Source organism: Salvelinus namaycush, chromosome 41, assembly GCF_016432855.1.
Source record: "Salvelinus namaycush isolate Seneca chromosome 41, SaNama_1.0, whole genome shotgun sequence".
In the NCBI taxonomy this organism is placed as follows: Eukaryota; Metazoa; Chordata; class Actinopteri; order Salmoniformes; family Salmonidae; genus Salvelinus; species Salvelinus namaycush.
In genome coordinates this window covers 19,868,998-19,893,121 of record NC_052347.1, presented here as the reverse complement: position 1 = coordinate 19,893,121, position 24,124 = coordinate 19,868,998, and the positions used below count along the sequence as shown (strand labels likewise).

The following is a 24,124-nucleotide window of genomic DNA, read 5'->3' as shown; positions in this document are numbered from 1 at the left end:
TAATGATAACGGCTATGTAATGAACAGAAGGAAGCATCATAATCTTACGAGAGAGGGGGAGGAGAGGATGGACCTGCAGGGGTGAAAGTAGATGATTTTTGTTAGGCTTCTACTACTACAGCTACACCTAACCACTCTGTTCTAACTTCGAACCTTTAAAAGTAGAAGGGAACTCTTTCTCTCACGAACACTCACACACAAACACCGCATTGAGCGCGTTGTCAGAGATTACAGCATAGAAATTCCACCCGGTATCCTACATGCATACACAAAGCTGTAGCTGTGGTAAAATATAACGAACACCGGGAGCTTGGTTCGCTTCGTTGCATGGGGGACTCACTGCATAACCAAAAGGCAGAGCCAGTCCCCTGACCAACAGACTAATTCATTTGAATTAGTTCATGGATTTAATCATCGCCGATGTTACGAGATACGTAACGGATACGGGGATTAATATTACAGGCACCGAGAGTTTACACCGCGCCCGGTGTAAGGACATTCTCGACAACGACTCGGTATATTAAACCGGTGCCTCGGTAACGAGACCGAGGGAGAACATCAGTTATTTCAGTAAGGCTATCGTGCCATTTCGATATACCATGGTTCCGGGATTTGAGTAGGTAGGCTATCGTAACGATAGCCACTGGGAGTCATTAGAACAAAAAGCGCTCCTTCAATTTTCTACGCCTGCTTCGCGGCAGCAGGTTGGGATAATAGCCACCACCACCAGGATTGCACAAGTCTCCCATTCACATGGGCGAAGGCAGGGCTCGGTTCTGTTTTGGTTGGACTCGGGCTCGCTGTCAAGAACAAGACAAAAGTGTGTCGGACCCTGGGAGGGAACCAGAAACGCGAGAGAGATGGGCCGAACTGTTCGACCAACTGGACCTCAATAAAGACGGTAAAGTCGACATCAACGAGTTGAGGATAGGACTCGCTGCCCGCGGTTTACTTCGCAGTGACGCGGAGGAGGTGAGAGGAAAAGTGATGATGGGGGTATTCCCAATAGACATGTGTATCCCTTGAATTATAGCCTGCATGGCACATTAATTGTGTGTGTGTGTGTGTGTGTGTGTGTGTGTGTGTGTGTGTGTGTGTGTGTTTGTTTGTTTGTTTGTTTGTTTGTTCTTGGCTGAGTAAGGAGTAAGACGATTATGTCCTGTCAAACAACACAAACTGATCATACAGTATAGTATGTATGACATAGGCCAGGGGTTCCTAAACTTTTATTTTCTGATAGCAAATTCATCAGGGACCCCCTCAAAATCAGAACAAACTCAGACTTTAGAGTGAGGTAAAAAATAAAAATAGCATACAAGAAGTTTCATGACTGCTGCAGTGCATGCATGGCCAGACTAACCAATACTTCAGCCATGGAAAGTAAAATGTAAACAACAATTGGATGGAATACAATAGGTTTTTAGTTGAAAACTGGATCATTGATGGAGTACTGTGAGCCTCCCAGGCCCTGTTGTGCATCTAAGGGTATATTGTATTGCACCAACTTCTTCCACAGACCCCTTCGCCAAATTTGTGTATTTTTTATTTATTTTACTAGGCAAGTCAGTTAAGAACAAATTCTTATTTTTAATGATGGCCTAGGAACAGTGGGTTAACTGCCTTGTTCAGGGATAGAACGGCAGATTTGTACCTTGTCAGCTCTGGGATTCAATCTTGCAACCTTTACTAGTCCAACACTCTAACCACTACCACCAGTTGTTGTGACAACTGTTCTACATTTCTTAACGTTTAAACAACACATTTTTAAAAATAGTTTTTCCTTTAAACAGTGAACATCATGTTTTCATAACATTTGAGGATATTTGGATGAAACCAGTGAAAAATTACTGTAGCTGGTACATTAACAAAGTTGATCATGAAGTTACTTGTCCCCTCCCCCATGTCAAACACTTGAATTCAGGGATTACTTCTGTCTTTATTTAACTAGGCAAGTCAGTTAAGAACTTATTCTTATTCACAATGACGGCCTACCGGGGAACAGTGGCTTGTTCAGGAGCAGAACGACAGCTCGGGGATTTGATCCAGCAACCTTTCGGTTACTGGCCCAACGCTTTAACCACTAGGCTACCTGCTGTCCCTATGCAATGTCAAGTAGGGCCGTAAATGTTATACACCAATGGTAGCGTCTTGTAATCTTAACTAATTTAAATATGTAACGCCTTAAAACTGCCATCACATTTGCGCATCATACGGCTTTGTTTACAAACCATAAATAGCTCAAGTAGAACGTGGCAGAACGATACTGGTAACTCAACTTTTCATCTGTGTTGTAACTTATAGCTAGCAAGCTACTTACCATCATGTCGGAAAAAACACACTGTGTTGTGACTGGATGCCATAGGGATAATTCAACATGACACTATTTTCTGAAGAACGAAGACACCCGAAAGCAGTGGCTGCTTTTCATTTCGGGTGGACAGGATCATAATATCGGTGTACAGTGCACATTTCGAGCGAAGTTGATTTATTAATTGGGGAGAATATTTGATGTGTCTTGCCAGGAAGCTAATCCTGAAGATGGATGCTGAACCATCATTGACAGTGGATCAGTTTATCTTGCAAGCACTGACCATAATGTAAGTATGAGTCTGACACGGTGGCTGGAACTGTGGCTACTTTGACGGTATATTTTCTGCAACACAGCTGATAGTCACTATATGGTTTTTGTTCGTCCATCCCTAAGCCCCCTACATTGAGTCTGAGAACTGACAGCACACAGCTGATATGAAGGAATGTCGTCCACAAAAGGAGTTCTGGTGTGTATAGTATTTATAATTTACCCCATAAAATTATATTCTGCCATTCAATTATGTGGGTTGTTGTCTTATATTTGCTGTAGCTTGTGTCATTGGGGTTCTAATGATATACATTTTAGAAAATTCAACATCTACTCGGTTTGCACATCTTTCCAGGCAACCACCGCAGCAGGAATGCCATTATACAAAATCAGCTTTCCCAAGGCAAAGGGGGATATGCTGTAAAGCCTGTGAAGACAGTAAATATAAAGGGGGATATGCTGTAAAGCCTGTGAAGACAGTAAAAATAAAGGGGGATATGCTGTAAAGCCTGTGAAGACAGTAAAAATAAAGGGGGATATGCTGTAAAGCCTGTGAAGACAGTAAAAATAAAGGGGGATATGCTGTAAAGCCTGTGAAGACAGTAAAAATAAAGGGGGATATGCTGTAAAGCCTGTGAAGACAGTAAAAATAAAGGGGGATATGCTGTAAAGCTTGTGAAGACAGATCAAGTGAAGACAGTAAAAATAAAGGGGGATATGCTGTAAAGCCTGTGAAGACAGATCAAGTGAAGACAGTAAAAATAAAGGGGGATATGCTGTAAAGCCCGTGAAGACAGATCAAGTGAAGACAGTAAAAATAAAGGGGGATATGCTGTAAAGCCTGTGAAGACAGATCAAGTGAAGACAGAAAAAAGAAGGGAGATATGCTGTAAAGCCTGTGAAGACAGTAAAAATAAAGGGGGATATGCTGTGAAGCCTGTGAAGACAGAAAAAATAAAGGGGGATATGCTGTAAAGCCTGTGAAGACAGAAAAAAGAAGGGGGGATATGCTGTGAAGCCTGTGAAGACAGTAAAAATAAAGGGGGATATGCTGTAAAGCCTGTGAAGACAGATCAAGTGAAGACAGAAAAAAGAAGGGGGGATATGCTGTGAAGCCTGTGAAGACAGAAAAAATAAAGGGGGATATGCTGTGAAGCCTGTGAAGACAGATCAAGTGAAGACAGAAAAAAGAAGGGGGGATATGCTGTGAAGCCTGTGAAGACAGAAAAAATAAAGGGGGATATGCTGTGAAGCCTGTGAAGACAGATCAAGTGAAGACAGAAAAAAGAAGGGGGGATATGCTGTGAAGCCTGTGAAGACAGAAAAAATAAAGGGGGATATGCTGTGAAGCCTGTGAAGACAGAAAAAATAAAGGGGGATATGCTGTAAAGCTTGTGAAGACAGATCAAGTGAAGACAGAAAAAAGAAGGGGGGATATGCTGTAAAGCCCGTGAAGACAGATCAAGTGAAGACAGTAAAAATAAAGGGGGATATGCTGTAAAGCCTGTGAAGACAGATCAAGTGAAGACAGAAAAAAGAAGGGGGGATATGCTGTGAAGCCTGTGAAGACAGATCAAGTGAATACAAACCAAAGAAGGTGGGATATGCTGTGAAGCCTGTGACGACAGACCCAACAATACTGTAAGTCATAATTATTCATTTCAAATCATAATTATTCATTTCAAATTTCAGGCACACACAAATTCCAAATACAAACATTGAAAAGTTCACTAAATATTGCATATTTCAGAATGAGTACTTCAAAAACACCAGAAAACACATTGTAGAATGAGTAGATCACTACATCAACAACATGATAACGTCATAACTCAGAACAGTGAATAAAATAAAATAAATTTCACTACCCATTTACCATTTAACAAACATTTCCCTTTTCAAAACCCTTACAGGCTACGTAGACAGGCTCCTGGATCTCCTCTTCAACAAGGTCACCCTTGATCCAGTGCCGTATGTGGGGAAGATGTGCGAGCTGTCCATCCCAGAACCCCTGTCTGCCCAGTGTGAGAGGCCTGACAAGGAGGAGGCCATTCCTGGATTTGTCTCCAGCTTCAATGTTGTGACTGAAGCCAAGTGGGTGACTGAAGCCTGCTTGATTGAAGCGGGGTACATGGGTCCCCCTCCGCTCCCGATCCCGTCCCATCAATCTCTGTAGTTGGTTGCATTTCCCAAAGTCTAAGTAATTTACTTTTACATGATATGATAACACTTTTTCTTTCATATCGTTTTTTCTTACATTTGGACGGTAGATGAAAGTTACAAATGGTAAGAATCAATGTACACTGTAGGGCAGCCGGGTGCCTATATTGCGGCTTATGGCTCTATTTTATTTTTTTATGTCAAATGATGTCTCACCATTATTTCTCACCTTTATTTCTCATGAATGTCCATGTTGATCAATATTTCAGATATGCTTGCCTAATGTAAATGAACAAATAAATGTCTGATCAATACATACAATTCTGAACATATTGTCATTTATAAGGCTAATGCAGAGGCACCAATCAATTGTCCAGTACACTTATTGTATGCTGTTTTCATGTACATTCCCTTATGTCTAAGCTTCTAAGGGGACTCAGACTTGACTAATTCTGCTGAAGAAGTGTATCAGTGAACAGTAATTAGTTACAAAACAATAGAAATGCAATTGTGTATTGCTGCTGTTTGACTGATATCTAAGTCCATTATCAGCTCTGTTGAGAACATTTTGCAGAGAAAATGTGTTGAGGAATACTATTTAGGGTCAGAATGACATGTGGCCCATTGTTTACCTTGTTACCTGGCAACGACGGCAAGGGTGTTTCAAAGAGCTGTCATTCAAGGCGAGCTCATGATATAAGCTCCCCGCCCACTCAGCCTGTTCTTTCAGGTTCCTGATAGTTAGAGATGGGAGAAAGGGTACAATTTCTTCAATTCTGAGCATTTTAATATTGTAAAAATGTTATGGGTGATGTTTCAGTCATTCAAAGGCATTTTTAATGACGTACAGAGCACTTTATTATTATATATTTTTTAATTGAACCTTTATTTAACTAGGCAAGTCAGTTAAGAACAAATTCTTATTTACAATGACTGCCTACCCCGGCCAAACCCGGACAACGCTGGGCCAATTGTGCGCCGCCCTATGGGACTTCCAATCACGGCCGGATGTGATACAGCCTGGATTCGAAACAGGGACTGTAGTAATGCCTCTTGCACTGAGATGCAGTGCCTTAGACCGCTTTGCCACTCCGTGGCAAATCATTTGTATTATTGACTGTATGTTTGTTCTACTCCATGTGTAACTATGTGTTGTTGTATGTATCGAACTGCTTTGCTTTATCTTGGCCAGGTCGCAATTGTAAATGAGAACGTGTTCTCAATTTGCCTACCTGGTTAAATAAAGGTGAAATAAATAAATAAAAATTTGAAAGATGTATATCTCTTACTAACATTACAAAATTGTTGCGTTAGGTACAGTATTTGAACAAAATGTTTTTTTCCCTTTATGATGATGATCGGGACCTGCTAGTGGTAGTTTTGTAATAACAGCACTGTGATAAAATATATATATATAAAATACATAGTTTATCAGTTAGGGATTTAAAAAAAATATTTATTAAAAAATTATGTAAAAAAATGGTTGATCTTGTCGCGGACCCCTTCAGTACCTAGTGGACTCCAGTTTGAGAAGCACTGACATAGGCAACTGTGTAGTTCCTGTGTTTACTATAAATAAGTATATTTGTTTATAGCCTACTAGTACAATGAACAGGAACTAACCTGCTTCACTTATTCCGAGTGTATAGGCCTCTCATATCAAGTCTTCAACTGCCTGAGCTATGAGCTATGGTCCAGTCTAGCCGGTGTCCCAGTGCTCTATTTTGGCCCTGTGATGTCACAGGAGAAGCAGGCAGAGTGTTCTACAGGCAGTGAGAGGCATTTTAAAAGAGTTCCTTGGAAGAGAGTGCTCATTCAAATGTATCTATAAAGCCCTTTTAACATCAGCAGTCGTCACAAAGTGCTTATACAGAAACCCATAGATGACCAGCAGGGTCAAATAATAATCACAGTGGTTATAGAGGGTGCAACAGGTCAGCACCTCAGGCATAAAGGTCAGTTGGCTTTTCATAGCAGAGCATTTAGAGGTTGAGAGAGAGAGAGGTCGAGGGGGGCGGGGGAGGGAGACGAATCAGCAGGTCCGGGACAAGGTAGCGCGTCCAGTGAATAGGTCAGGGTTCCATAGCCACAGGCGGAACAGCAGAGATTGGATCAGCAGCACTGGATCAGTGCTCCATTACCCAGACATCTGGGACCTATTTCAAAACTCCACTGCTCTCTCTAACTCAAAACAACACAACATTAACCAGTGCTATTTTCACACATCCCTCCAACTCAAGTTGCCTGTCACCAGGGCTATCTGAAGACTCTCGCTTCAATACAATACTGATGCATGCTTTTCTGATCTGCTTGTCCCAGTACATGACAGGAAAGCAACACTTCCCTGGATGAATATTTTAAACATATGACTGTAACACAAACCTGGTGCAGCCCTGACCCCACCTGACCTTAATATCAGTGTCTGGCGCACACGCACACACACACCACACACACACACACACACATCTTAACTTCAGTCTTCAAATCAAATTTTATTTGTAAAATGCTTTGTAAACAACAGGTGTAGACTAACTGTGAAATGCTTAGTTACAGGTCCTTTTCCAGCAATGCAGAGAGAAATAAAAAGTAGTAATAAATACACAATGAGTAACGATAACTTGGCTATGTACACGGGGTACCAGTACAGAGTCGATGTGCAGGGGTACGAGGTAATTGAGGTAGATGTGTACATATACTGTAACTAGGAATAAAGTGACAGATAATAAACAGAAGCAGCAATGTATGTGATGTGTCAAAAAAGTTAGTGCAAAAGGGTCAAAGCAGATAGTTAAATAGTTAATCAAAAAGCTACCCAGACTAACCATTTATGGCTTGTGGGTAGAAGCTGTTCAGGGTCCTGTTGGTTCCAGACTTGGTGCATCGGTACCACTTTCCATGCAGTAGCAGAGAGAACAGTCTATGATGGTTGGCTGGAGTCTTTCTTTTACAGCTCTCCTCTGACACCGCCGGGTATAGAGGTCCTGGATGGCAGGGAGCTCGGCCCCAGTGATGTACTGGGCCGTTCGCACTACCTTCTTGAGCGCCTTGTGGTCAGTTGCTGAGTAGTTGCCATACCAAGCGGCGATACAGCCAGTCAAGATGCTCTAAGTGGTGCAGCTGTAGAACCTTTTGAGGATCTGACTGCCCATGCCAAATCTTTTCAGCCTCCTGAGGGGGAAGAGGCGTAGTCGTGCCCTCTTCACGACTGTGTTGGTGTGTGTGGACCATGATCCTTAGTGACGTGGACACTGAGGAACTTGCAGCTTTCGACTCGCTCCACTACAGCCCTGTCGATGTGAACCGGGCGTGCTCGGCCCTCTGTTTCCTGTAGCCCACAATCAGCTCCTTTGTCTTGCTGACATTGAGGGAGAGGTTGTTGTCCTGGCACCACACTGCCAGGTCTCTGACCTCCTCCCTATAGGCTGTCTCATCATCGTTGGTGATCAGGCGATCGTTGGGGATCAGGCGTTGGGGATCACTGTCATGTCGTCGGGAAACTTAATGAGGGTGTGGGAGTCGTGAGTGGACATGCAGTCGTGGGTGAACAGGGAGTGGTGGATGTGTTGTTGCCTACCCTCACCACCTGGGGGCGGCCCTTCAGGAAGTCCAGGATCCAGTTGCAGAGACAGGTGTTCAGTCCCAGGGTCCTTAGCTTAGTGATGAGCTTGGAGTGCACTATGGTGTTGAAGGCTGAGCTGTAGTCAGTTTATAGCATTCTCACATAGGTGTTCTTCTTGTCCAGGTGGGAAAGGGCAGTGTGGAGGGCAATAGAGACTACCTGAGCTGTGGATCTGTTGGGGCGGTATACGGATTGGAGTGGGTCCAATGTGTCTGGGATGATGGTGTTGATGTGAGACATGGCCAGCCTTTCAAAGCATTTTATGGATACAGATGTGAGTGCTACGGAGCGATAGTAATTTAGACAGGTTACAATGGCGTTCCTGGGCACAGGGACTATGGGGGTCCACTTGAAACATGTAGGTTCTACATGCCGGTTCTACTTCCGGCGCCGACAGAGATGGCCGCCTCGCTTCGCGTTCCTAGGAAACTATGCAGTATTTTGTTTTTTTACGTGTTATTTCTTACATTGGTACCCCAGGTAATCTTAGGTTTCATTACATACAGTCGGGAGGAACTACTGAATATAAGAGCAACGTCAACTCACTATCATTACGACCAGGAATATGACTCTCCCGAAGCGGATCCTGTGTTTTGCCTTCCACCCAGTACAATGGATCTGATCCCAGCCGGCGACCCTAAACAACGATGCCGTAAAAGGGGAAAACGAAGCGGTCTTCTGGTCAGGCTTCGGAGACGGGCACATCGGGCTCCACTCCCTAGCATACTACTCGCCAATGTCCAGTCTCTTGACAACAAGGTTGATGAAATCCGAGCAAGGGTAGCATTCCAGAGAGACATCAGAGACTGTAACGTTCTTTGCTTCACGGAAACATGGCTCACTCGAGAGACGCTAAAGGAGTCGGTGCAGCCATCTGGTTTCTTCACGCATCGCGCCGACAGAAACAAACATCTTTCTGGTAAGAAGAGGGGCGGGGGGGTATGCCTTATGATTAACGAGACGTGGTGTGATCATAACAACATACTGGAACTCAAGTCATTCTGTTCACCTGACTTAGAATTCCTCACAATCAAATGTCAACCGCATTATCTACCAAGGGAATTCTCTTCGATTATAAGCAGACACATCGATGGCCCTGAACGAATTTTATCTGACTCTATGTAAACTGGAAACCACACACCCTGAGGCTGCATTCATCGTAGCTGGGGATTTTAACAAGGCTAATCTGAAAACAAAACTCCCTAAATTCTATCAGCATATCGATTGTGCTACCAGGGCTGGTAAAACCCTGGATCATTGTTATTCTAACTTCCGCGACGCATATAAGGCCCTCCCCCGCCCTCCTTTCGGAAAAGCTGACCACGACTCCATTTTGTTGCTTCCAGCCTACAAACGGAAACTAAAACAAGAAGCTCCAGCGCTCAGGTCTGTTCAACGCTGGTCCGACCAATCTGATTCCACGCTTCAAGACTGCTTCGATCACGTGAATTGGGATATGTTCCGCATTGCGTCCTGATTCGGTGAGCGAGTTCATTAGAAAGTGCATCGGCGACGTAATACCCACAGCAACGATTAAAACATTCCCAAACCAGAAACCATGGATTGATGGCAGCATTCGCGTGAAACTGAAAGCGCGAACCACTGCTTTCAACCAGGGCAAGGTGACCGGAAACATGACCGAATACAAACAGTGTAGCTATTCCCTCCGCAAGGCAATCAAACAAGCGCCAGTATAGAGACAAAGTAGAGCCGCAATTCAACAGCTCAGACACAAGAGGTATGTGGCAGGGTCTACAGTCAATCACGGATTACAAAAAGAAAACTAGCCCCGTCGCGGACCAGGATGTCTTGCTCCCAGACAGACTAAATAACTTTTTTGCTCGCTTTGAGGACAATACAGTGCCACTGACACGGCCCGCTACCAAAACCTGCGGGCTCTCCTTTACTGCAGCCAAGGTGAGTAAAACATTTAAACGTGTTAACCCTCGCAAGGCTGCAGGCCCAGACGGCATTCCCAGCCGCGTCCTCAGAGCATGCGCAGACCAGCTGGCTGGTGTGTTTACGGACATATTCAATCAATCCTTATCCCAGTCTGCTGTTTCCACATGCTTCAAGAGGGCCACCATTGTTCCTGTTCCCAAGAAAGCTAAGGTAACTGAGCTAAACGACTACCGCCCCGTAGCACTCACTTCCGTCATCATGAAGTGCTTTGAGAGACTATTCAAGGACCATATATCACCTCCACCCTACCTGACACCCTAGACCCACTCCAATTTGCTTACCGACCCAATAGGTCCACAGACGACGCAATCGCAACCACACTGCACACTGCCCTAACCCATCTGGACAAGAGGAATACCTATGTGAGAATGCTGTTCATCGACTACAGCACTGCACAACGCATCACCGGGGGCAAACTACCTGCCCTCCAGGACACCTACACCACCCGATGTCACAGGAAGGCCATAAAGATCATCAAGGACAACAACCACCCGAGCCACTGCCTGTTCACCCCGCTATCATCCAGAAGGCGAGGTCAGTACAGGTGCATCAAAGCAGGGACCGCGCTCCACTCCCTAGCACTCCCTAAATGTTGGCAGCGGCCAGCTTCTATCTCAAGGCCATTAGACTGTTAAACAGCCACCACTAACATTTAGTGGCCTGCTGCCAACATACTGACTCAACTCCAGCCACTTTAATAATGGGAATTGATGGAAATTTATGTAAAAATGTATCACTAGCCACTTTAAACTATGCCACTTTATGTTTATATAACCTACATTACTCATATCATATGTATATACTGTACTCTATACCATCTACTGCATCTTGCCTATGCCGTTCTGTACCATCACTCATTCATATATCTTTATGTACATATTCTTTATCCCTTTACACTTGTGTGTATAAGGTAGTAGTTGTGGAATTGTTAGGTTAGATTACTCGTTGGTTATTACTGCATTGTCGGAACTAGAAGCACAAGCATTTCGCTACACTCGCATTAACATCTGCTAACCATGTGTATGTGACAAATAAAATTTGATTTGATTTGATATGATATTACAGACTAGGTCAGGGAGAGGTTGAAAATGTCAGTGGAGACACTTGCCAGCTCTGAGTACGTGTCCTGGTAATCCGTCTGGCCCTGCAGCCTTGTGAATGTTAACCTGTTTAAAGGTCTTACTCACATCGGCTACAGAGAGTGTGATCACACAGTCCGGAACAGCTGGTACACTCATGCATAGTTCAGTGTTGCTTGCCTCGAAGCGAGCATAGTTAGCTAGTCTGGTAGGCTTGCGTCACTGGGTTTCGTACTAGGATTCAAACTTATCCCGACCAGAAGCCATGGATTACAGTCAACATCTGTACTGAGCTAAAGGCTAGAGCTGCCGCTTTCAAGGAGCGGGACACTAATCATGACGCTTATAAGAAATCCCGCTACGCCCTCCGATGAACCATCAAACAGGCAAGGCGTCAAAACAGGACTATGTACTTACGGTCACTGTGGGGAAAATGTTGTCAATGCACTCATTAATGAAGCCGGTGACTGATGTGGTAAACTCCTCAATGCCATCAAATGAATCTCGGGACATAATTCAGTATGTGCTAGTGAAACAGTCCTCAGCTTAAACTGTCATCACCAGGGATTTGGGATACTACTGTGTCACTGCTCGTCTGCACAATGTCATGAGTTGGGACAATGCCGTGCTTCTACACCTGCATTACTAGCTGTTTGGGGTTTTAGGCTGGGTTTCTGTACAGCACTTCGAGATATTAGCTGATGTACGAAGGGCTATATAAAATAAACTTGATTGATTGATTGATGAGTTCAACTCAGCCTGGCTGGCAGAATGGCTGGATTTATGACTACTGAAGTCATCCCTTTTGCAAGACATTTTCCATTCAGTCCAGATAATATGGTTATGATAGTAGTTGACGATTGGGGATTTCTCTTCACATAAAATTCTATACACCTTGCATCTGTGGTGTGCATAAAGCGATTAGAAAAGTCCCCACAGAGCCCAGTAGAGCCACAGAGCCCAGTAGAGCCACAGAGGCCAGTAGAGTCACAGAGGACAGTAGAGCCACAGAGCCCAGTAGAGTCACAGAGCCCAGTAGAGCCACATAGCCCAGTAGAGCCACAGAGCCCAGTAGAGCCATATAGCCCAGTAGAGCAAGAGAGCCTCGCCGGATTCAAGGGGTGTTTCTCAAAATGCATACTACCGTGCTCTGAGAACGTAAACTGGAGCACAGGAGGGTCGGCGTATGAGTCCAAATCAAAGTATGCGAAACGAAGCACAGAGGTCACTTCTCGAATACGTACTCTGTTTGTACATCATTTGAAGTATGCATCGATGCAAGCTTCAATGCAAAGTATGCGCAGAAATATGATGCAACCACGTAAAAAATTATGCAACATTTCTTGAAATCAATGGCGGCCGTTATTTGAGCTATAAACGTGAACATTTTGTAATTATTTCATGGTGTAATTTTGGCCCAAATATATTTTGGCTGGTAAAATTTTTTGAGAGGCTGGTAGATTTTTCCATCTACGCCTGACCCTTTCCTACCACACCGACTGGACTTTCATGGCCGGCAGTGGCACATACAGTGCCTTCAGAAAGTATTCACAATCCTTGACTTTTTCCGCATTTTGTTGTGTTACAGCCTGAATTTAAAATGGATGGAATTGAGATTTTGTGTCACTGGCCTACACACAATACCACATAATGTCAGAGTGGAATCATGTTCTTTGAAATTTTTAACAATTACTTAAAAATGAAAAGCTGAAATGTCTTGAGTCAATAAGTATTAAACCCCTTTGTTATGGCAAGCCTAAATAAGTTCAGGAGTAAAAATGTGCTTAACAAGTCACATAATAAGTTGCATGGACTTAGTAGGTATGCAAAAATAGTGTTTAACATGATTTTTGAATGATTACCTCATCTCTATACCCCAAACACACAATTATCTCTAAGGTCCCTCAGTCGAGCAGTGAATCTCAAACATTGATTCAACCACAAGACCAGGGAGGTTTTACAATGCCTCGCAAAGAAGGGCAGCTATTGGTAGATGGGGAGAAAAAAAAGCAGACATTGAATAACCCTTTGAGCATGGTGAAGTTATTAATTACACTTTGGATGGTGTGTCAATACACACAGTCACTACATAGATACAGGCGTCCTTCCTAACTTAGTTGCTGAGAGGAAGGAAACCGCTCAGGGATTTCACCATGGGGCAAATGGTGATTTTAAAAAAGTTACAGAGTTTAATGGCTGTGACAGGTGTAAGCTGAGGATGAATCAACAACATTGTAGTTACTCTACAATACTAACCTAAATGACAGAGTGAAAAGAAGAAAGCCTGTACAGAATAAAAATATAACAAAACATGTATCCTTTTTGAAATAAGGCACTAAAGTAAAACTGCAAAGAAATTGGCAAAGAAATCAACTTTATGCCCTGAATACAAAGCATTAGGTTTGGGACAAATCCAACACAACACATAACTGAGTAGCACTCTTCACATTTTCAAGCATGGTGGTGGCTGCATTATGTTATGGGAATGCTTGTCATCGGCAAGGACTAGGGAGTTCTGAAACGGAATAGAGTCCTCACGTGAACCATTTTAACTTTGAGCCTTTGAACCTAGGTATTTGGTTGGATGACAAGTTGTCCTTTCAAGTTCATGTGGATAATCTTGTGACAAAGCTTAAATTGAAATTGTGTTTTTATTTTCGTAAAAGTTTGCTTCCCGCTTATGGCTAGAAAGAAGCTTGTTCACGCCACTTTTCTCTCTGTAATTGATTATGGTGACTTGTTGTATATGCATGCAACCTCCTCCGTCTTACAGAGACTGGCCCCTGTTATCATGTATCCTTGCGCTTTATTACAAATGCCAAGTCACTCATCCACCATTGCACATTGTACCAAATGCTTTTATTAAGCTGGATCATGTTGTTGTATTGTTGTATGTTTTAATTCTGTAATGTGTTGATTGTTTATGCCTTCTTGGCCAAGTCTCCCTTGAAAAAGAGACTCTGGGTCTCAATGGGCTTTTCCTGGTTAAATAAAGGTTAAATAAAATTGAAAAAAGAGCTAAGCACAGGCAGAATCCTAAAGGAAAACCTGGTTCAGGTAAATTCACCTTTCAGCGGGACAATAACCTAAAACACAAAGCCAAATATACACTGGAGTTGCTTATTAAGACAACATTGAATGTTTGTGAGTGGCTTAGTTACAGTTTTGACTTAAATCGGCTTGAAAATCTATAGCAAATATTGTACAATCCAGGTGTGTAAAGCTCTTAGAGACTTACCCAGAAAGACTCACAGCTATAATCGCTGCCAAAGGTGATTCTAACATGCATTGATTCAGGGGTGTGTTTTTACTTTGTCATTATGGGGTATTGTATGTAGATATGTGAGAGAAAACAATCAATTTAATCTATTTTGAATTCAGGCTGTAACACAACAAAATAAGTCAAGGGGTATGAATACTTTCTGAAGGCACTGTAGGTGATAGTGCACTTGTGTAACGCCCGTCGGAAAAAGTGGACCAAGGCGCAGCGTGGAACGTGTTCATGATTCTTTATTTTCTCAGAACACCAAACAAAATAACAAAAGAATAACGACGATAGACAGCTGTCCCTGATTGAGAACCATACCCGGCCAAAACATAGAAATAAAGAACATAGAGTTTCCCACCGGAGTCACACCCTGACCAACCAAACATAGAGAATAAAAAGATCTCTACGGTCAGGGCGTAACAGTACCCCCCCCCCCCCCCAAAGGTGCGGACTCCGGCCACAAACCTGACACAATAGGGGAGGGTCCGGGTTGGCATCTATCCTGGTGGCGGCTCCGGTGCGGGACGCAGACCCCGCTCCACCTCTGGCTCCCCCCACTTTGGTGGCGCCTCTGGTGCGGGGACCCTCATCGCTGACCCCGGACTGGGGACCCTCTCCGCAGGCCCTGGACTGAGGACCCTCGCTGCAGGCCCCGGACTGGGGACCGTCGCTGGAGGCTCCGGACTGGGGACCGTCGCTGGAGGCTCCGGACTGGGGACCGTCGCTGAAGGCTCCGGACTGACCCATGAAGCAGGCACAGGATGAAACGGGCTGTGGGGGAGCACTGGAGATCTGCTGCTTCTCCTTGGCACCACTCTTCCAGGCTGAATGCCCACTTTAGCCCGGCACCTCCAGAGCGCAGGCACAGGTCGAACCGGGCTGTGGGGGAGCACTGGAGATCTGGTGCTTAACACTTGCACCTCTCCTCTTGGCTGAATGCCCACTTTAGCCCGGCACGTGCGGAGTGCAGGCACAGGATGCACTGAACTGTCACAGCGCACCGGATACACAGTGCGCAGGGCCGGTGCAGGATACCCTGGGCCGAAACGGCGCACCGGAGACCAAGAGTGCTGAGCTGGCACAATCTGCCCTGGCTGGATGCCCACTCTAGCGTGGCACTTGCGGAGAGCTGGCTCCGAGCGTACCGGGCTATGCACGTGCACTGGAGACACCGTGCGCTTTACCGCATAACACGGTGCCTGACCAGTACCACGCTCCTTGCCGTGAGCACAGGGAGTTAGCTCCCCATGTGCCCCCTCCAAAAAATTGGGAGTGGCTTCTCGGGCTTCCGTTGATGCCTCCTCATATCGCCGCCGCTTCTCCTTCGCTGCCTTTATCTCCTCCTTTGGACGGCGATATTCTCCAGCCTGCCTCCAGGGTCCCTTACCGTCCAGGATCTCCTCCCATGTCCATGAGTCCCTTTCTCCACGCTGCTTGGTCCTTTGGTGGTGGGATGTTCTGTAACGCCCATCGGAAAAAGTGGACCAAGGTGCAGCGTCCTACGTGTTCATGATTCTTTATTTTCTCAGAATAACAAACAAAACAACAAAAGAATAACGAACGTCACGTTCTGTAGGTTTCACAGAGCTAACAAAAAACAACATCCCACAAAACTAAGGTGGCAAAACGGGCTGCCTAAGTATGATTCCCAATCAGAGACACAGATAGCACACTTATATCTAATCAGTCATTTAGGTTAGCATAAAGGAAATTAGCTAAGGCGATCACTCCACCACAGTCAGTAGTTTAGTTTAGCATCATTCCTTTCACATAGCATCATCCCTCCTCAGCCATGCAGCAGATTAGTTTAGCTTTATCTCCACACTCAAATAGTAGGCTAGTTTAGCTAAGCATCATCACCCACAGCTGTGCTTGTCCTTCAAATCTCCTCTGGGAGTTTTCAGACACCACAGGCAATATCCCTCTAGACCAGAATGTATTTGTCTGGGAATGCTTAAATAGACTTGCTCTGATTATATTTGTGTCATGGAGGGGGCCAATTCAAAGGCATACTTAAAGTTATACTTGTCATGTGTTATACAGACAGCTTCCATCAGCTACACTTAGAGTTACAATTCAAGCATTTATACCTAACAGAAAGTTGAAATGGTGAGGATAAGTGGCAGGATAAGTAGGATATTCTCATTTGAATTTCATGAGAATATGCAAATCCTCCCCGCTATCTCATTAACAATGTCGAGGATTTTGTGGATTCTTGAACTGCTTATTCATCGTGGATGTATTCATTAAAAATACAAGACGGACAGACTCAGAAAGAACCCCTTGATACGCTTAGACAAGATTCTGAAAACGTTGCTGCCAAGATTGAGCAAATCTCTCCTTTCCGTGTGATGTGTGTGTGTGTGTGTGTGTGTGTGTGTGTGTGTGTGTGTGTGTGTGTGTGTGTGTGTGTGTGTGTGTGTGTGTGTGTGTGTGTGTGTGTGTGTGTGTGTGTGTGTGTGTGTGTGTGTGTGTGTGTATTGGTCAAGTGCATTGGTTCAGGTCAGATTCCAGTAGCATGTGATTGTTACTGAAGATTAACTGGACACTGGGCACAAGAGTGAAGCGGATTATGGCGAGGTCAGAGTAGGGGTTCTCTCACTCTCGCTCTCTTGCTCTCTCTCTATACTATTCTCTCGCTCTTTCTCACTCTTGTTCTCACTCTATTTTCTCTTTCTCTCTCTCTCTCTTTCTTCCTTTCTTCCTCTCCTTGTTTGAGGAAGCACTAGAGAGGATGAATATAGAACAGTTCTGCTGATTGTTTTATGTTTGCAGGTTATGACCTTGTAAAATAACGATAGGCTTTGTTGTCATTTCTCACGCACTCCTTCCTGCTTCTTCCCTTCACTCCCTCCATTTACCTCTCACCCCCTCAAACTATCACCTTACCCTAAATCTCACCCCTGGCCCCAACCCACCCCACACTTTTTCACCTTGTCACATCCCCCTCAACCTCTCTCTCACCCCCTGTCCCCTACATTGTTTGACCCTTCACCCCCTCCCTATCTGCTATTTTTACCCCTCCTCTCACCCCAATCCTACTCCTGCAGATAGTGCGTGAGAGTGACACCAACCATGATGGCTTGCTGGACTTTGAGGAGTTCTCTCAGTACCTGTGGGCCCACGAGAAGGAACTGCGGCTCATGTTCCACACACTGGACCACAACCATGACGGTCGGCATGGCCACCTCACTCACACACGCACATGCATACACATTTACATTTGACATTTTAGTCATTTAGCAGACATTATTATCCAGAGCGACTTACAGTTAATGCATTCACACACACAGAAAATAAGTATTTAAATTACATTATAAACTGGGTGGTTCGGGGGCCTGAATGCTGATTGGCTGACAGCCGTGGTATATCAGACTGTATACCACGGGTATGACAAAACATATATTGTTACTGCTCTAATTAAGTTGGTAACCAGTTTAAAATAGCAGTAAGGCACCTCAGGGGTTTGTGGTATATGGCCAATATACCACGGCTAAGGGCTGTATCCAGGCACTCCGCGTTGTGTTGTGAATAAGAACAGCCCTTAGCCGTGGTATGTTGGCTATATACCACACCCCCTTGGGCCTTATTGCTTAGATAATCATGTATTTGAACCCAAGTCTGATCTAAACACACATAAGTAGACACGTAGGAGGGCCATTTGGATACAATGTCACACACATCACTGTGCTCTAACTGTACTGTATGCCTGTAGGCACATATTACATATTGTGGGCACTGATGGGATTCACTGTTTATGCAGGGCGCATTGATGTCGGGGAGATTCAACAATCGCTGCACAACCTGGGACTGGAGGTGTCCACAGAACACGCCATCAAAATACTACAGAGGTGTCTGTGTGTGTGTGTGTGTGTGTGTGTGTGTGTGTGTGTGTGTGTGTGTGTGTGTGTGTGTGTGTGTGTGTGTGTGTGTGTGTGTGTGTGTGTGTGTGTGTGTGTGTGTGTGTGTGTTGACACTGCTCTGTGTGTTCTCTCAGTATGGACAGGGACGGCACCATGACTATCAACTGGAATGAGTGGCGAGATCACTTCCTGTTTAACCCTCTTCACAACATGGAGGGCATCGCTCACTACTGGAAACACTCTCTGGTCATTCAGTACTGCCTATCTATGCCTTCTATCTCTACACTCTGGTTTAGATCTTTGCTTGACATGAAGTAGCACAGATAGCATTACATGTAATTTTCAAATATTGATGTAATAAAATGTAATTACATAGTAACTATAGAAACAAATAATTTAGCCAGTATCCTTTCATTACAACTGTGGCCATTTTCTCAATCTATGTTTCTATAGTTACTCTGTAATTACATTTTATGTTATAGTTTACATAGTTTACATTGTTTCTGATGCTTTATCCAGGAATTTTAGTTTAGAAACCTTAGAGAAGGGATCATGTAATTTACATTTGGTGAATACAGATAGTTCTGGATGCCAATCAAGTTTATTTCACTGACCAGTGTTTCTCTGTGATTTCTCAGATGTTTGACATCGGAGAGCACATGACAGTCCCGCCAGAGTTTTCCCAACAAGAGCGCCAGTCGGGGGTAGTGTGGAGGCAGCTGGTTGCCGGGGCGATGGCAGGGGCGGTGTCACGTACAGGAACCGCCCCCCTCGACCGTCTCAAGGTCTTCCTACAGGTGAAGGGTTATTGTTGTGTTTACTACAGGCTCAGAGGTTAGAGGTCAGTGCAGTGCTGATTAGTAGAATTAGGTGTGCTAGAGCAAGGCTGGAACAAAAGCCTGCACATCCAGTAGCTCTCCAGGAGGAGGGTTAGCCACCCCTGATGTACAGAATGTTATTACAGTAACTGAGCCTGCTGTCTCTCTAGGTGCATGGCTCCAGCTCTAGGGGGATCAAGCTGTGGACAGGGCTGAGGGGGATGGTCCAGGAGGGGGGTGTACGAGCCCTCTGGAGGGGCAATGGCATCAACGTCCTCAAAATAGCCCCAGAGTCTGCCATCAAGTTCATGGCCTACGAACAGGTGAGGGAAGAGGACTGTACACACCTGTATACAAATGTGGGTGTAAGAGGCCCCAGAGGTTGATTTGGATTTATTATGGACCAATGTAAGGAGAACACTGATACACACATCTGTAAATAAGTTCTGGTGTATGGGGTAGTCATTAGTGAAGCATAGGAATGAAGGAGTCACACACCCACACTGAGGTGTGAAATGTTGCTCACACACACACTCTGTTTCTCACCCTGTCAGACACACCCTGTGTCTCTACGTGTTGTGTCTCTGACTCTCCTCCTCCACCCCAGTGTGACTCACGTATTCCCCCCTCACCCCCATCTTCCCCAATCTACACCTCCCCCTCACTTTGTATCCCTGCCTCTCCCACCTCCCACAATCTATCCTCTCATGCCTTAATCCCTGTATATCCCTGCCTCTCTTCCACCTGCCTGTCTCTCCTCTCCCCCCTGTCTCCCCTGACTCCTCCATCTTAGATCAAGTGGTTGATCCGGGGCAGAAATGAAGCGGGTACTCTGCGGGTGCAGGAGAGGTTCATCGCTGGCTCTCTGGCTGGAGCCACCGCACAGACCATCATCTACCCTATGGAGGTGAGTGAGGGGAGACAGACCGACAGAAAAATAGACAGACTTTTTATTGAATATAGAAACATAGGACTTTTCTCTCATTTTCCTTCTCTTCCTTGCACACCCACTCTCTTTCCCCTTTCTCCTCCCTCTCTCGCTCCCCAGGTGCTGAAGACTCGTCTTACCCTGAGGAAGACTGGCCAGTACTCTGGCATTGTAGACTGTGCCCATCAGATCCTGAGGAAGGAGGGGATGCGAGCCTTCTACAGGGGCTACGTGCCCAACACACTTGGCATCATACCGTATGCTGGCATAGACCTGGCCGTCTATGAGGTGTGTGTGAGAAAGTGTGTGTGTGTGAGAGAGAGAGAGTAGGGCTGTCCCTGAAAAAAAAAAAAAAATCTTGGTTGACCGTTGTCGAAATGTATAAACGTATATTTTCCCATATATAGACACACCTTTATATGTTTTAATAAAATCAACTATACGCACTGAGCTTGTCTGATGCTTTAAGCGCACTGCTTGATGAAATAATTAAGACACACAAATGACTCAAGAGGGAGCCAGAGATCAAGATAACCAGAAGAAAAAAATCTGTTCTCGACCCTCCTCCTCCCTCTGCTGCTAGCCTTAGTAGAATATGCCGGAACGCTCCTGAAGTTGCCGGGAATAGGATAGAGTGATGGACTGTGCCATCCCCATGACCTCCGCAATGTTTTAGTCCACTGAGACAGGCACGAGTCAGACAAGTGTCTCGTCTGCCATAAAAAAATAAATGTCGACCAACAGCCTATCGACCAAGCAATCGACCAGTCAACTAAATGGGGTCAGCCCTGTGTGTGTGTGTGTGTCTACCTGCCAGCTGTGTTTGATGTTTTCTGGGAAAGCTAAATCTCATCACTGGCCCTGTCCCTTGTACTCAAGGAAATGCCAGTCAGTATGTATGCTGCTGTTACTGTTGCCCAGCTCTCTCGTAAAAATGACTTTTATGTGTTTAAGTGAACTTTGAATTTTACTTTTACTAGCAGTCAATGAGCTGTGGTTCTCTATACTATGTTCTCATTTTTTTAACACAATAACATATCTGTCAAATTAACAATGTAGTCTATCTATCCCTTCTCTCCTCTTTCTCCTCTCTCTTTTCTCTCTGTTTATTTTTTCCTTCTCTTTTCTTTCCCCTCCTCTTCTCTCTTCCCCTCCCCCTTTCTATCTCAGACTCTGAAGAATGCCTGGCTCCAGCGGTACAGTAAGGGCTCTGCTGACCCGGGGGTGTTGGTACTGCTGGGCTGTGGTACTGTGTCTAGTACCTGTGGACAACTGGCCTCCTACCCCCTGGCTCTCATTAGAACACGTATGCAGGCCCAGGGTGAGACTGGTGTACAACTGAACTGCAATTCTACCTTCTACCTTACAACATAACATAGATGATATTACATAGATAATATAGATTCTACTACATTCTATAACATAATCTATAATAAATGAATTACTACCTACTATGTCAACCTATTACCCTATATCTACAGTGCCTTCGGAAAGTATTCAGACCCCTTGACTTTATCCACATTTTGTTACGTTACAGCCTTATTCTAAAATGGATTTAATAAAAGATTATCTTCAGAAATCTACACACAGTACCCCATAATGACAAAGCAAAAACAGGTTGTTAGACATTTTAGCACATTTATTAAAAATTAAAAACAGAAATACCTTATTGACATAAGTATTCAGGCCCTTTGCTATGATAATCGATGTTGAGCTCAGGGGCATCATGTTTCCATTGATCATCCTTGAGATGTTTCTACAACTTGATTGGTCCACCTGTGGTAATTTCAATTGATTGGTCATGATTTGGAAAGGAACACACCTGTCTGTATAAGATCCAACAGTTGACAGTGCATGTCTGTGCAAAAACCAAGCCATGAGGTCGAAGAAATTGTCCATAGAGCTCCGAGACAGGATTGTGTTGAGGCACAGATCTGGGGAAGGGTACCTAAACATTCCTGCAGCATTGAAGGTCCCCAAGAACACAGTGGCCTCCATCATTCTTAAATGGAAGAAGTTTGGAACTACCAAGACGTTCCTAGAGCTGGCCGCCCGGCCAAACTGAGCAATCGGGGGAGAAGGGCCTTGGTCAGGGAGGTGATCAAGAATTCGATAGTCACTATGACAGAGCTCCAGAGTTCCTTTGTGGAGATGGGAGAACCTTTCAGAAGGACAACCATCTCTATAGCACTCCACAAATCAGGCCTTTATGGTAGATTGGCCAGATGGAAGCCACTCCTCAGTAAAAGGCACATGACAGCCCACTTGGAGTTTGCCAAAAGGCACCCAAAGACTCTCAGACCATAAGAAACAAGATTCTCTAGTCTGATGAAACCAAGATTGAACTCTTTGGCCTGAATGCCAAGCGTCATGTCTGGAGGAAACCTGGCACCATCTCTACGGTGAAGCATGGTGGTGGCAGCATCATGCTGTGGGGATGTTTTTCAGCGGCAGGGACAGGGAGACTAGTCAGGATTGAGGAAAAGATTAACAGAGCCACATACCGAGAGATCCTTGATGAAAACCTGCTCCAGAGCACTCAGGACCTCAGACTGGGACAAAGGTTTACCTTCTAACAGGACAACGACCCTAAGCACACAGCCAAGACAATGCAGGAGTGGCTTCGGGACAAGTCTCTGAATGTCCTTGAGTGGCCCAGCCAGAGCCCGGACTTGAACCCGATCTAACATCTCTGGAGATACCTGAAAATAGCTGTTTAGCAAAGCTCCCCATCCAGCCTGACAGAGCTTGAGAGCATCTGCAGAGAAGAATGAGAGAAACTCCCCAAATACAGGTTTACCAAACTTGTAGCGTCATACCCAAGAAGACATAATACTGTAATCACTGCCAAAGGTGCTTCAACAGAGTACTGAGTAAAGGGTCTGAATACTTATGTAAATGTGATATTTCAGGGGGGTTTTGTATAAATTGGCAACAATTTCTAAAAACCTGTTTTTGCTTTGTCATTATCACTCCAGTGTTAATCTGCTAAATTGTAATTATTCGATATATTGCCTACCTCCTCATGCCTTTTGCACACATTGTATATAGATTCTCTTTTTTTCTACCATGTTATTGACTTGTTTATTGTTTACTCCATGTGTAACTCTGTGTTGTTGTCTGTTCACACTGCTATGCTTTATCTTGGCCAGGTCGCAGTTGTAAATGAGAACTTGTTCTCAACTAGCCTACCTGGTTAAATAAAGGTGAAATAAAAAATAAAAAATAAAATTATGGGGTATTGATGAGGGGGGAAAACTATTGAATCAATTTGAGAATAAGGCTGTAACGTAACAAATGTGGAAAAAGTCAAGGGGTCTGAATACTTTCCGAAGGCACTGTATTACTGTTCGGGCTATCCAAACAAAGTTGAATGCATTCAGTTGTACAACTTACTAGGTATCCCCCTTTCCCCTATCTATTAATAGCTATCTAACGGATATAACTGAACTGAACAACAGACGTTTTCGCCCTCTTTCCCTCTTTCCACCAGCCTCCACTGAGGGGGGGCCCAAGCTGTCCATGGTCGGTCAGTTCAAGCACATCATATCACATGACGGGGTACCTGGGCTCTACCGCGGCATCGCCCCCAACTTCCTGAAGGTCATTCCTGCTGTCAGCATCTCGTACGTGGTATACGAACACATGAAGAAGGCTCTGGGTGTGAAATCGTAGAGAGAGGAAGTGAGAGACAGAAAAAAGAGAGGGATATAGAGTGCAGCTCTTGGATTTCAAGATGGAGAGGAAGACAGCAGAGGATTGAGGGATAGAAGACAGATAGTCCACCCTTTTCATACACATTCAGTAAGCTTCCCGTTTACACCTAGCTAGACAGATATACTCACTGTTTGA

General features: G+C 44.6%; 1 protein-coding gene across 1 annotated transcript; it reads left to right on the top strand.

Moving 5' to 3' along the window:
- Positions 1 to 753: 753 nt before the first annotated feature.
- LOC120034533 (calcium-binding mitochondrial carrier protein SCaMC-3-like) lies at positions 754 to 23,947 on the top strand. Its single transcript, XM_038981129.1, has 10 exons — positions 754 to 972; positions 17,714 to 17,837; positions 18,427 to 18,514; positions 18,661 to 18,772; positions 19,165 to 19,323; positions 19,515 to 19,667; positions 20,138 to 20,251; positions 20,393 to 20,560; positions 21,443 to 21,593; positions 23,766 to 23,947. The coding sequence occupies exons 1-10, from the start codon at positions 754 to 756 to the stop codon at positions 23,945 to 23,947; spliced, it is 1,470 nt and encodes a 489-aa protein (XP_038837057.1).
- Positions 23,948 to 24,124: the final 177 nt, after the last annotated feature.